This window comes from Lepisosteus oculatus, chromosome 2, assembly GCF_040954835.1.
Source record: "Lepisosteus oculatus isolate fLepOcu1 chromosome 2, fLepOcu1.hap2, whole genome shotgun sequence".
Classification (NCBI taxonomy): Eukaryota; Metazoa; Chordata; class Actinopteri; order Semionotiformes; family Lepisosteidae; genus Lepisosteus; species Lepisosteus oculatus.
The window spans coordinates 15,389,411-15,402,529 of record NC_090697.1 but is presented as its reverse complement, the minus strand read 5'-3'; the positions used below and the strand labels follow the sequence as shown (position 1 = coordinate 15,402,529).

Sequence of the window (13,119 nt, the reverse complement as noted above, 5' to 3'; positions counted from 1 at the left end):
AATTTAGATTAGAATATTATGGAGCAATTTAATTTACCTTTAATGTTTGAGGTTAATTCCTACAGTGTATCTATATTTGTGAAACTTAAGCCTAAAGGGGATGGGCAAAAAGAGTTTAAAGGCAGTTTACCTTTAAGAATGAATCATCAAAGGTTAAATACATTTTAAAAAAGTACACATTGTTCACACTCAGATTGTTTTTATATGAGCTTACACATATATTATTCTCATGTACATTGTAAAGTACAAGAAACTAATCAGAAATAAAAAACATGGTATGAATGTAAGATATTTCTGTAGAGCTTTAATATTTAAGTAGCAATGTTGTGCTAGGACATTGCCGGGGTGCAAAGGTATTTTCTTACAACAGGTTGTTAAAAAGGACAGAACTATAGTCTGTAGTCAGGTAAAACTTAGTATAGCGGGCTGTTGGTTTCTCATCTGCAGATGGTGCCTGGAGCACAGATTCCCCAGCGGTGGTCAAACTGGGGGTCCTGCCGGTGAAGAGCATGCTGGCGATGGAAGACACCATCTGGGCATCTTCTGGGGGGCAGGTCTTCATCATCGGGAGCCAGACGCAGGCGATTGAGGTACTGTACTTGGGAAGTGTGGGTCACGGTGCCCTGCCGTGTCAGGGTCACTAAGGGGCATGCTGCAGAGAGCGCCAGGACGGGCCCACGTCTCACGTCTCCTCCTCGCTCGGGGCAGCTCAGAGCTGGCAGCGTCGGGGATGAGCTAGCGGAAGAAGGATCAGTTCTTCCTGTACATTCACTGAGGAAATTTAAGTGACCCGTAAAAACAGTGCTTGCTGGCTACATACTGTATCTCATGACCCTGACGTGCATAAGAGGGTATTGAAAGTGATGTGATGTGGTATCTAGTGAAGCACACTGAGCTATAGTGAACCACCAACAAAGCCTTTTTATTATTATTTCATAATGAATAATACATTTAATGGCTAAAAATATGCCTTTGCCTGCTTGGGAGTTTCTCCAGTGTGCTGTGACTTAACATCCATCCTGATAGTACAGTTCTTTAATGGAAAATTGTTGTACAGTTTATACAATACGCAATCAGCTATGGATTTTGTGTGAAAACTTTCTAGCTGTTTTTTTTCTTGCTTAGTCAAATTGATCTTCCCTTATTAAATTAATTATATTGTAATTGGTTTTTTTTTTTAATTGAGAAGTTTGCTTTCCTTTCAAAAGAATGTTAATAAACAAAGACCTGGTGCCATAAAGTGCTACTACGCAATATTTATGGTTTGAGTCCCCTGTGACATTTTATTCATAAGTTCAAGTCAAAATGGCCTAGTTACAACTGAGTTGGTGTTACAGCATTCATCACATACTGTGAGCATAGTTGAAATAGTTTTGTGGTCAGCGTGTGGATTATGGAAATGTAGTATCCCACACATTGTTTTGGATTTTACTTTGTACACGGCATAAAGTACACTTGATAATACTAGGAAACTTCTTGGACTGAAACCTCAAAAACAATGGCACCATCAAACTTTGGAGAAAACAAGCACTCCTTCACAGCCCCAGTGCACGCAAGTCATTCTGTAGCTAAACAGCATTCGGATCTGTACTTAATGCTTCTTTCAGCAGATTACATTTAATTTAAATGGAGAATTCCTTAAGTAGCTCATTTAACTAGTTTGTGTGTGGTCTGTGGCAAGCTCCCTTATACAATTTTTTAAAGGTTTCATTTACTTCTAGTGTGTATAAAATGCATTGCCCATTGCTCATTGAAAATCAAATAGTTCAAGGGGTTTGTACTTCACAAAGAGCTGAAAAATAAACATTCCTGCACAAATATTTGGGATGAATCAGGGATGGATTTCTGTGCCTGCTGAGAACTGTAATGTAATCTTGTTAGAAAGGAATCTCCCGTTGCTCCTTTTCCTTTGTGAATTATGTTAATATTTCACAACGGGGCATTTGCATATTGTGAAGCATCTCTAAAATCTTATCATTTCAGTCATAGTACAGGCTGACATTCATTTTTGGGGATGAATTTAAACTCTAGTAGGTGGACAAAAGTTGCACAGTGATTCATTATTTCAGATTATGATTTCTATTTAAGTGTGCTCAGAGCAGGGGTCTTAAACTGCTGTTCTTGAAGATTATTGAGCCTCTTGTGGGTTTTGTTTATCCAGCTCTAGTCTCAGTCATTTAATTTCTCTGGCAAAGTATTTTTTTCCAGGTGTCATTCCAGTGCAGACAACAGACTAAAATGCGTTGTATGATGCTGCTCTGTACATTTTAAATTCTGAAGAGCACCAATGCAGTGATGTAACAATCTTCAATATGGATTTGTACTGTGTTTGAAGAAAGGGGACTTTCACCTTCTCCTGAGAGTCTGATTCTCTCTTTCCCTGCAGCGTCAACTGGAGGCACACCAGGAGGAAGGCATGGTGATCTCCCATATGGCTGTAGCTGGAGTGGGAATCTGGATTGCTTTCAGCACAGGTTCCACCCTCAGACTCTTTCACACAGAAACACTGGAGCACCTACAGGACATCAACATTGCAACCCCAGTGCACAACATGCTGTCAGGTAAGATCTAGTCGACAAGCACTGTTTAAATATTGAGTCAGGTTATACCTTCCTTTGAACTGGAAATCTGTGTCAGGCAAGTTCATTTCTATTCCATTTCTAATCTTGATTGCTCCTCCCACACTACAGCCACATCTGTTAATCAAGCATGTGAAACATTAACTAGAGGAAGGTTTGATTTCCTGATTTCTGCAGGTGGTGGAATGTTCTCATAGCTTTACAGGAACACTATTGTGTGACTAAAATGTCAAGTTCATAATTCTAGAATGTGTGTAATATTTTGAGAATGTGGTTTTAAATGTGGTTTTGAAGGCCATTTAAGCTTCCCTCACACTTTCTCTTATGTTCAATATTGCCTTGAGTTCTTTCACACATTTTAGAATCCTGGGCCTTTGTAAGACTTCTTATATAAGTTGTTAACCATGTTCTGTCTCTTACAATAATTGTACAAAACTAATTACTTTTTTAAACTAGTTTATGGTTATTATGCTTGAAAGCTTACTCTGAGCTCTTTTCCCTGTTACCTCTATCTTCTAGTTTTATAGCTGATGGTTTATTGCTGGTGTTGATCTGGTGTTTAAGTGTTGAGCCGCATTAACATATTTTAGTAGGAATAACAACAACCAAGAATTAAGTGTACTGAAAAGATTATGGAGTCTTTAGTTAAAATTTAGCTTAACCTGCATGGGCTGAGAGCTAAGCTCCTGGACAGAGGGTGAGGAGGCTAGGACTCCCATGCAGAGTGAGGAGTGACCAAGGGGCAGCTGCAGAGGTAGAGGTGGAATCAAAAAGATGTATGCGAGGCAGAGAAGGAGATCAGGTACAGTATTTGTTCTGTTTTAGAAAAGCAGGAGTGTCAGGAGTGATTGCATATTACTAACAGCTGAGTCTGATCGAACTTGGTTGTTGTCATCCCTCCCGAACGTAACCAAATTAACCTGGGTAAATTCAGAAATAATCAAATATAATTATTACAGTACTTTACATGCCGAAGGTATTATGTGGTCCAAAGCCAAGTGGAGTGTCTCTTCACATTTTAGAGATATTACCACAAATGCACTCCCAACATTTGCCATTTAGCATTTGTACATTTTTCTAAAGTGTTTTGTTAATGTTAATGCACTGAAATGATAGCAAAAAAAAACATTTAAATGGATTTTTAAGATGCTGGGCGTAAAGATGACATTTCTACTTCTAGATGAGAATTGCATCCTTGCGGCAATGATCAGAAAACTTGCTTACATGACACATGGAAAGAGATATACGGGTGATCTTGTGGACAATGAATTGCAACACAGCAATGTCACTGAAGCTCTCGTGGCATTAGGCATGATTTAAAAGCTACTTAAAAACAATGGCCAACAAGTGGAGAAAGTACAAATCATACTCTTCTGGCAGCCATTCCTGATTGTACTCCGCTGCAGATGCATTGCGACTTATCGATTTATCCTTTCTATTTGCTCATAAAAGAGGAGGTTATGAGTTGAATAATGTAGGCTACCATGTAAAGTAGGCAACCAAATAAGTCTATTTTTTTTAATCAAAGCTTTATTTGAAAAATTCAAATTCATTTGCTAAGCATTAATGATTTAGAAAGACAAATGTCTTTTTAACCTTTTTAGAATTGAAAAGTAATTCCTTTATAATGACCACGACAAGGTGGAGTGCTGTTTTTGGAGGGTGTTAAAATGCTTTGCAGAGTTTTCCTAAGAGTGAAGCCACTCATGCAGATCTAAAAAACTAGCAGGATGTAATAATAAGAAGAATCTGTTATGTGTTCGTTGATACTGTCACTCACACTGTCCAATTCTGACATGGTAAACTCTGATACTTCAAACGTTAATTTGTAAATAGGCAGTGCAGGTTTACTCCACAAGATGTCTCAAACTGACTGGTAATTTTGGCAGGTAGCTCCACCTTTGTGGTTGTTTTTTTATAGCTGTGGAAACATGCTACATTTTTCCTTGTCATAACAGTTTGAATGCTGCGGTCGTATTCATCTGCCATTCAAAGTATTTGGCCTTAAAGGTTGCACTTGCCAACATACAACAAATAACTGCTTATCTCTCTGCACTGAATTTCCTTTTGATGTTTTCTCGTGTTCCTTTCAAGTAATGTGGACGACGTCATCCTTATTTCATTATGCCCTGGTCTGAGTTGACATTTGTTCTGACTTACATTGTTAAGGGGCATCACAGTCTGTGCAGATAATGTGAGTTTACATAAATATGACAGCAGATTGTTTCCATCAGCTAAGCAATGCAGAGAGAAAAGATTGTCATATTACCTGTCATGTTTTGGGAATCGTCTGTGCTCTTTCAGCACTGACCATTGGTAAGATGAGGGCTTTGGTCTGGAGAGCAGTTTATTCCAGGTGTATAACAATGTGTAAAAGGGCACTGTTTTGCTCTTCAGGTGAATATGACAAAGTTGTTATGATTATATGCACAGAAAGCAACAGAAACTGTTCCAAACATCTTCCAGCCTGTTCTAATGTTATTGGTCCTTAATGTCAACAGATGTGTATCTGGCAGGACAGCACTTGTTCACGTCAGGTTCCACCCCTCATTTTGTCAAAGCCTAATCAGCTTTTCTGAAACACTCATAATTCATGTCTCGAGCTGCGATTATAGAACCTGCTTTGTGCATAAACAGGTTTTGTGCTGAAATATGCTTGATTCCTCCACAGATTGCCAGTGGCTAAAACACGTCAAGACAAGGAGAAAGTACAGTATGTTGCAGGGATATGTAAGGGCGCTGTACAGGAACTCCGTCAGTCTGAGTCACCCTGTTTTCCCTCCTATAGAAATATCTTTAATGTCAAATTCTTGTTTTCTGCAAGCTACAGAAGGGAAAATCATTGTCATACTTGCAGCTACCGACATGGGCTGTCAAGAATGAGGAGGTGAAATCTTTTATCAAAAATGGTTTATCCCAAAACTGTGTGTTCAGGTTCCTTCTCACTACTCAGTTTCCCTCAGACAGGTCAGAGATTAGGGATAACCTCCAAATACCCACCCTATGACCGCCGTGTAAAAATCTATATGAAACAACCATACAAACAGTAATAATTCTCACAAAACATAATGGCAGGAACAAATAATTTTACATGATCATAGGAATTTTAGAGCCCACACCTAGTGCTTCATAGCCTATTGCTTAATTTCATGCGAGAGAAGAGAGAGATGTTTTCGCTGACCACAGTGCAAAACAATTAAAAGGAAATTCAGCTTTGTTCCAAAGGCCATCAGGCTTGCAAACAATGACTGTAATGAAGTCTGTCTATTGGACAGAAAAAACTTTATTACCTTCTTAAATACTACACACTGTTACTTTCTCTCACTTTTATGGTCCATTTGCTGTTTTTTACATGTATATTTTTTCTTAGAAATGCTGTTTTTATAATTGTTATGTATTGTACGTTGCACCTCTTGCTGCTTACATTGCCCCCCTGGAGGCGAGTAAAGTATTTTGGATTGGACTGGACTGGATTGTAAGGTACTGTTAGTACATCCCCTGCATGATCCAGTTGCAGCTCCAGGGGCTGATGGCAAATACAGGAGTTTGAATGTCTTATGACTCATTTCCCATAAACGCTCAGTTCTAGGTCTTATACTAGAATTTTAGTATGCTGTAAATGTTAAATCAAGTGAAATGTAAGTGCGGTATAAAATTATTTCTTTACGTATTACTTGTTGAAGAAAGAATTTGTAATGGGGAGTGACAGAACTCACGCCAATGTCATCTGTAAAACTGACCTGTGACTTTTTTACAGTTTGCATTGCATGCTGGTTGAAATTCTGACCCTGAGGATATATTGAGTAGACATGCAGTGGTAGTTATTGCCTGTGCTTGGAATTGGCTGTCTTTTCCATAAGGAATTCCATGTGTCCTTATTTAACATTTCCATACATTTTTTTTCAAACTCCAATGAAAGGTTTATTTTTGTATTCTAGCAGTATTAGGCTTCTGAGAATTCTTGATTTTTCACTAATCATAGGTCTTGGAGAACAGTGACCCATCAATCTATCAATTTTCTCTCTTTGACGTTTCTGTTAATTTACTTGAGAACTTTGTCATGTGACTGGTCACTGAAGTGTATTTTCTTTATCTGTGTGTGTGACTGCAGGTCTAGAATAGTTTGGCACAGTATAAGTCATAGGTTGTCAAATATCTTCATCACTTAGCATGATTTCATGATACTTTCCCTTTACTATGGTTTAACTTATTTGAGGGAGTACAATAAAGCTTATCCTTTTTCGACCTTGTCTCGTTAATACTGGATTCATGTGTTATACTGATTTTTATTTAATTGTGCTTCAGTTCATGTTGCAGAGTTTTATTGAGTTTCAATGAAGTATTGATTTAAAAAATGTCCAACAAACTGTCTAGTTCAGGCACAAGCAAGTCATTGCTTTTAGGTTTATTTATGCAATAATATCTGCATGAGTGGTACATACTGCTATTTGTTCTAATAGAATTCAGATCTAAAATAAATTAAAAGTTGTCTTGGCAAGAACATTATTTGTTAATAATCCCACTTGTATCCAGAAGTCCAGCTGGCACTTTAAACACCACATTCTAGTGGTTGTTAGAGGTCTGTCTGGCATTGTAACTTGCTACAGAATTTGAACAGGACTGTGGGCTGAGAAATCCATATTAATGATCTCAGGGTTCTATTACAAAATGGTGATGGTATTTAAAATACAGATCTCTGTACCCCTGTGCCTTTTTCAGTCTACAATTTGAAAGCATAGAAATGAAATCAGTATAAGTTTATTGTATAAACAGGAAGCCAAGGACACTGGGATAATACAAGGACAGGTACGTGATTGAGCAGACACAAACGCCGGTAGCTTGACTTTAGGAGCATGAAGCAAGGGCATCAGTGGCAAAGACCACAAGCCTATCAGGAAACATGGAGGTCACTCTTTTTCGAGCGTACGCAGCATGGTTCCAGACACAGAAGACGACCGCCCACAGGGAAGCACATCCAGTAGAACAGACAGCTGAAGGGCATGAACAACCTTCGGTATGTAAAGAGACAGATTAGCCACAGCCTGGTCCATCCATATCAGCAAACAACATGCACCGGGATCATTATTAGGTTCTTAATAATTCGTCCTGTCATCGTGTTTTACACTTAGTAGTTTTAGCCTGAGTGGAAATAGGTAGGATTGTAACATAGACAGTTGAAAGCCAACTTCCTGCTTTCCTACTGTGACATAGGAACAATCAAATTGCTCTGAGGTATATCGTCAAGCTGGTCCCTTCCTTTGGCACTTCAGATTCCTAACAAGCGACAGAGCTGAAGAGCAGACACAGGTCCCTCCGAGTCTTTTTCGCCCAGTATGCAACAGACTAGACATGACACCAACCATCACATCACAGATCACAGATCGAGGATCTCTCTGCCGGCTGTTCTCTACGCCCAATGTCCTAAATTCACCAAAACCAACAAGCCACGGCCTGGGTTTGAGTCAGCAGGAGGTGGTCCCCTCCTGGAACCTCTACTCAAGTGTGCTACACTTCTGTTTTTTTTTTTTAATTTAGAAAAGTTTGCTGGGAGCAAAATAGATAATACTCCTTGTAGTTATTGTAATTAGTGGAAAGGTTGCTGTTATTATCATAGTATTTTTAGTTCATTTTTTACATCAGTTATTGCATTTTGTGCCCCCGCATAGAGAGACCGCAGTCTCACATTGCAATTAATGCAGAAAACAGTGCCAAGCAAACTGTTTACAACTCACATTGCAAACAGACTTATTTTGTTCATTATGAACAGAAAAGTAACAAATTAAGGGAAGCCATTCAGCCTTTTATTTTTGTTGTGTTTTCATGTTAAATAACTGATTAAGACTGTTTGATAAGATATATAACATTGAATATATGTATTAATGTATAATAGTGTAGGAATTTTTATGGTCGTACTACTTGGTTTGTGGATTGTGCTTTAGTAATATGGCAAGAGATTGATACTTGTGCTTAGTCAGGTTCATTTCAGTGGTTATGACAGACGTTACGTTTCTTTCAAAAAGTTACAACAATTTTTAACAAAAGAAATTACTGGCTATTACCGCAGTCTAAAAATATCAACTTTAGCGATTTAATTTGTCTGGACAGGTTTTTCTCTTTTTATGATTTCATTGGAGTGTAACTTATCTTTTCCCCCAGGCTTACTTTTTTCCTAAGGTTTCTCTTAAATTCTGAAAAAATATATATTCTTTTGTCAAATCTCTGCTTAGCGCTGGCACATTTTCCCGAGAGGTGGAGAAAGCTGCATTTAATATTTGCCGTCATTGTGACCTTTGATCGACTGAACTCAAAGAAGCTTTGAGTTTTTTCAACACTCCCTTACTGACTGACAAAGCATGCAGCCGATTTTGAATAGGCTTGAACTTATACAAATTATCGGGAGAGGTGCAATCTGGCTCAGCAAATCAAATAGCTGATGTGAAAAAGCAATGGGTGTGATTTTGTCAGACCAAAAAAAAAAAAGCAAATGAATTTGAATAGTAATTTATACACTATACAAAATGAATTAAAAGAATATTTTTGCTTTTTGCAGTCTCTAACCAGTTTAATATAAAAGTATCTTATATCCAAAGTAAAAAGCATAAAGTGAACCTTTTACTAATGCATAAGCAGTATCAGCGATGTGTGGCAACCAGAGAAATAAATAGTAAAAGATTCATTTTTTTCAACATTACATGAGTGAAATGTTTTCATCTCAGATTTAGTACTTCTGTGAAGAAATAAATACATGTAATACACTACTGTATGTCGCGTTTTCCTGGATAGACATCTTATTTTGGCAAAAAAACATGGGACATGAAAAATAATGAAAAGAACTGCAACAAAGAGAGATGAGTTTCAGAATATTGTTTTGTATCTGGAATTTTCAAACTGCACTTAAGTTTACTAATGCCTTGAATCTGCAATCATAAACCCCTTATATTCTTAATCCACTTAATCCCGTGCTCTTTTTACAGAGAAGTTTGTGAGAGAGTAAGCAGCTAGGAGCCTGTTTTAGAAGCCCGTTTTTAAGAGCAGAGAGTGATGTAACACTCACAAGTTACTGTAGCAGTTTTTTTTTTCCTGCAGTAACATAACAACAGATGTACCCTGGGTTGGAGTAAGGTTACGTAATGCTGTGACAGGAAAAATAAAATAATTGAATGTCCTTTCATTGTGATCTATTACTGCAGAATGTAAATATATACAGATGTTACCAAGGGGCAAATCTTTTACCATGACAGACAATACTGAAGCACTGTCCATTGTTTGTTAAACTGAAAAGCTCAAGATGCCTGCAGAGAGGTATAATAAGTTAAGCAATATTTGTTTGGACTCATTTCCCTTGTGTAATTGTAACCGCAGGGAAGATGAAGGCACTCTTCAGTTAGATGTATATCTATGAACACATGTTGACCTTGTCTTTCTGTTGGGCTTTTGTCAGCAGGATGAAAACCTTAGTAAATAAGCTTCCTTCCTTTTAGTCTTTTATAGTTCTTCTTTTCAACAATTTTCTCATGTGAGTTTATTTCCTCTTAGAAATACTGTTAACGCCTTGAAGCTACCACCACCAATGTGCAGCATCCACCTGGATGATGTGACGGCAGCCATAGTGTGCCAGAACGCTCACCACACATCAGCTATCAGTGGGGAGGAGAGCAAAGTAATGTAGCTAATTCAAGACAGGGATCATTAGAAGGCCATGATTGGAAAAGGCCAATGGGAAATTTGGCCAGGATGCCAGGGTCACACCTGTACTCTTTTCGAGAAACGCCCTGGGATTTTTAATGACCACAGAGAGTCAGGACCTCGGTTTTATGTCTCATCCGAAGGATGGCGCCTGTTTAAAGTATAGTGTCCACATGGACTGTAGGGTGAGAGCACCCTGCTGGCCCCACTAACACCTCTTCCAGCAGCGAAGTTTTTCCCAGGAGGTCTCCCATCCAGGTACTGACCAGGCTCACACCTGCTGAGCTTCAGTGGGCTGCCAGTTTTGAGTTGCAGGGTGAAATGGCTGCTGGGAATTATTCCTACATTTTATTGTTTGTCACATTTGTCTTGTTTTTCTATTTTATTGTCTTTTTACATTTTTTTATGTTTATGGTGATTCTATATCGTAAATAAATTTCTCACTTAATGAACCTAACATCATTAGCATTTACATGTTGTAATAAACAAAGTCAGTAGAGAATCTCACCTTTCACTCTTTGGTTGCGTGTCTTCCTCCTTATTCTTTATTCTTCCTGGACATAATCCTGTGATCTACCTACTGGCCCGGGTTTCTAGAGTTGTTAAGCCTGAAGGGCTCACATGCATTGACATTGTCTGTCTCCTCCATCTTACTGAACACATCTGTGGGTTTTTCAGGACATGCAAAACTACTCATTTACTATATACATAATTGATTTTACGTTTTACTGCAGATATTCATCATAATAAATTAATGTCTTTACACCTGTAAGAATGACAATTTTAATGTATACAATAATCCTTGAATTTTTTACAAGGATTTATCTTTTTTTCTCATCTGTTGTGAAATGAGGTTAGTTAAAAGTAAGATGCTTGGATCACACTAACTAAAATTCTATTAATACCATGGGAAAAACTCTTCCTTTATACTAGTTGCTATTACACTGTGTCCAAGGGGACACACACACACTGTTGTCTTTAGGGAGATAAGGGTCTAAACTGGCAGCTTTGTCTGCAGTGACCTAAATACCCATCCACGTGTGTTCTAATGGGACAAACAAGTGCATTGTAAACAATATACTCAGCACCTAAGGTTTAGGGGTTTACTGCAATTCAGGGGAGCATTGATTTAAATGACTCATGTTTGTATATACTGTATGTACACCAAGTAATAACTTGATGTGATTATGATTTTTAATGGAATATCTGTAGGATCTGTGTGATCTGTGGATGCTTTGGCCATCCATGCAAAACATGCATGTGGTTTTAACATTTGCCATGCTTCTTTTTTAAGGAACAAAACTGAATTTTTTACAATACTTACAATAATAGATATATAACCCTTGAGGTTAAACCTTGTGGTAATAGGCTGGTTTTTATTTGCATACAGTTATTAAATATAAAGTAAAGACAGAGACTCACAGATGCAAACAACCTGTGTTTACACAGAGCTCCGGTCATATGACAATACTGTGCTTTCTCCCTGATAGGAGGTTTGCCAGAGCACTGATGGAGCATTTTGCAATAGTCTGTCCCAGACTGGCTGCCTTGTGTTCATTTTCACACTAATAAAGGGTCACCTAGTGAAGGGACAGTACAAAGGGATCAGCAATGATTAGCAAACCCTGCAGATGAACTGAGATAGCTGACCTAGTTAACTGCTATTGTGGATATTACATTCAAATAACTGTCTGAATTGTTTCAGATCTAAACATCAACACTGAGACTGCAAATTAGGGGCTCTGCCGTGTGTCCCTGGATGGGAATTTAGTCCAGCTGTATTATCATTTTAAGCGCTGCTGGGAAGCATTTAGTGAAAATTGTTACCTTTATGGTATAGGTCAGTGGTATTTATGGTTTCCAGCTTACCACTGCATTTTTGTAGGGAGACTTGCTGTCTCCCTACCTAAAAGAGGGAGAAAATACATAAACATACCGGTGTCAGTAAGGAAAATTTCAAAATAAGTTTTCTCTTATTGTAGTTAAAAACAGGTCAGCTAATGTTAACCTATATATCTGCGGATATCAAATTCCTCCTCACATCTGCTTCTTAGTCCTTTGGTAATACCAGCAGTTTGCTGTTTTTTTCATTGAGTGGTTTCATTTTTCAGTTTTTTTTCTTTTCATTTGTTGAGTAAAAGGAAAGTGTCAGTCTTTCAGAGATCAACCTCTTTATTGAATAATCCTGATGGCATACTGAAATTTTGATTTTTGGCACCACTTCGTTGGATTGCAGGTGTCCATAGACAAACTCTGCTTTCTGTAGAAAGTTAGACGTGCAGAGATAGCCTTAGGACATTATTATTCATATTCAGCAGGAAAAGGCCATGATGCCAAAAGGACATCTGCATTCAATAAAACAAACACTTCAAGATTTTTTATTTATTTGAATAAGCCCTGTGAAGTTCAGCAAAAATTAACCTATAATTTGCTTAAAGCGGGTTTTAAGAACTCTTTAAATAACGTATTCCTTGTTCTGTAATGTGCTTGTTATATCTTTTTCTAGAATACGATTTTTGAAACTATTGGCAGAATTCTCAAAACAATTGACACAAACAACAAAATCTTCCCAAATATTTCTTGTTTAAAGTTTTCATTTCACATTTTATTATTTTATCATTTCAAAACGCTTGCTGTAAATCATTGAATAGGGGTATTCCATGGTTAAGCATTCAACTAAATGAAGCTTTTGCTCTTTTTTTTTTTAATTGTTACATCTCAGAGTTATAGATCTTGGAAAAGGTTGTAAGACTGATAATAGAATTATGGTTTAAAAGTATTAAAATTAGATGCAAATGAAAGTTAATTTAAGTTAAGTTTAAAGGATGAGGAAATTTCAGTAACATTAATGTGC

The 13,119-nt window shown here is 37.6% G+C and overlaps 1 protein-coding gene across 2 annotated transcripts in view; it reads left to right on the top strand.

Annotated features, from left to right (window-relative positions):
- arhgef10 (Rho guanine nucleotide exchange factor (GEF) 10) overlaps positions 1-13,119 on the top strand; it is a 99,838-nt gene that overhangs the window by 78,419 nt on the left and 8,300 nt on the right. For both annotated transcript variants that reach the window (XM_015357889.2, XM_015357881.2), the window contains 2 exons: positions 448-590; positions 2,387-2,561. In XM_015357889.2, the coding sequence (XP_015213375.2) occupies positions 448-590; positions 2,387-2,561 (318 nt within the window). The remainder of the gene's footprint in view (positions 1-447; positions 591-2,386; positions 2,562-13,119) is intronic.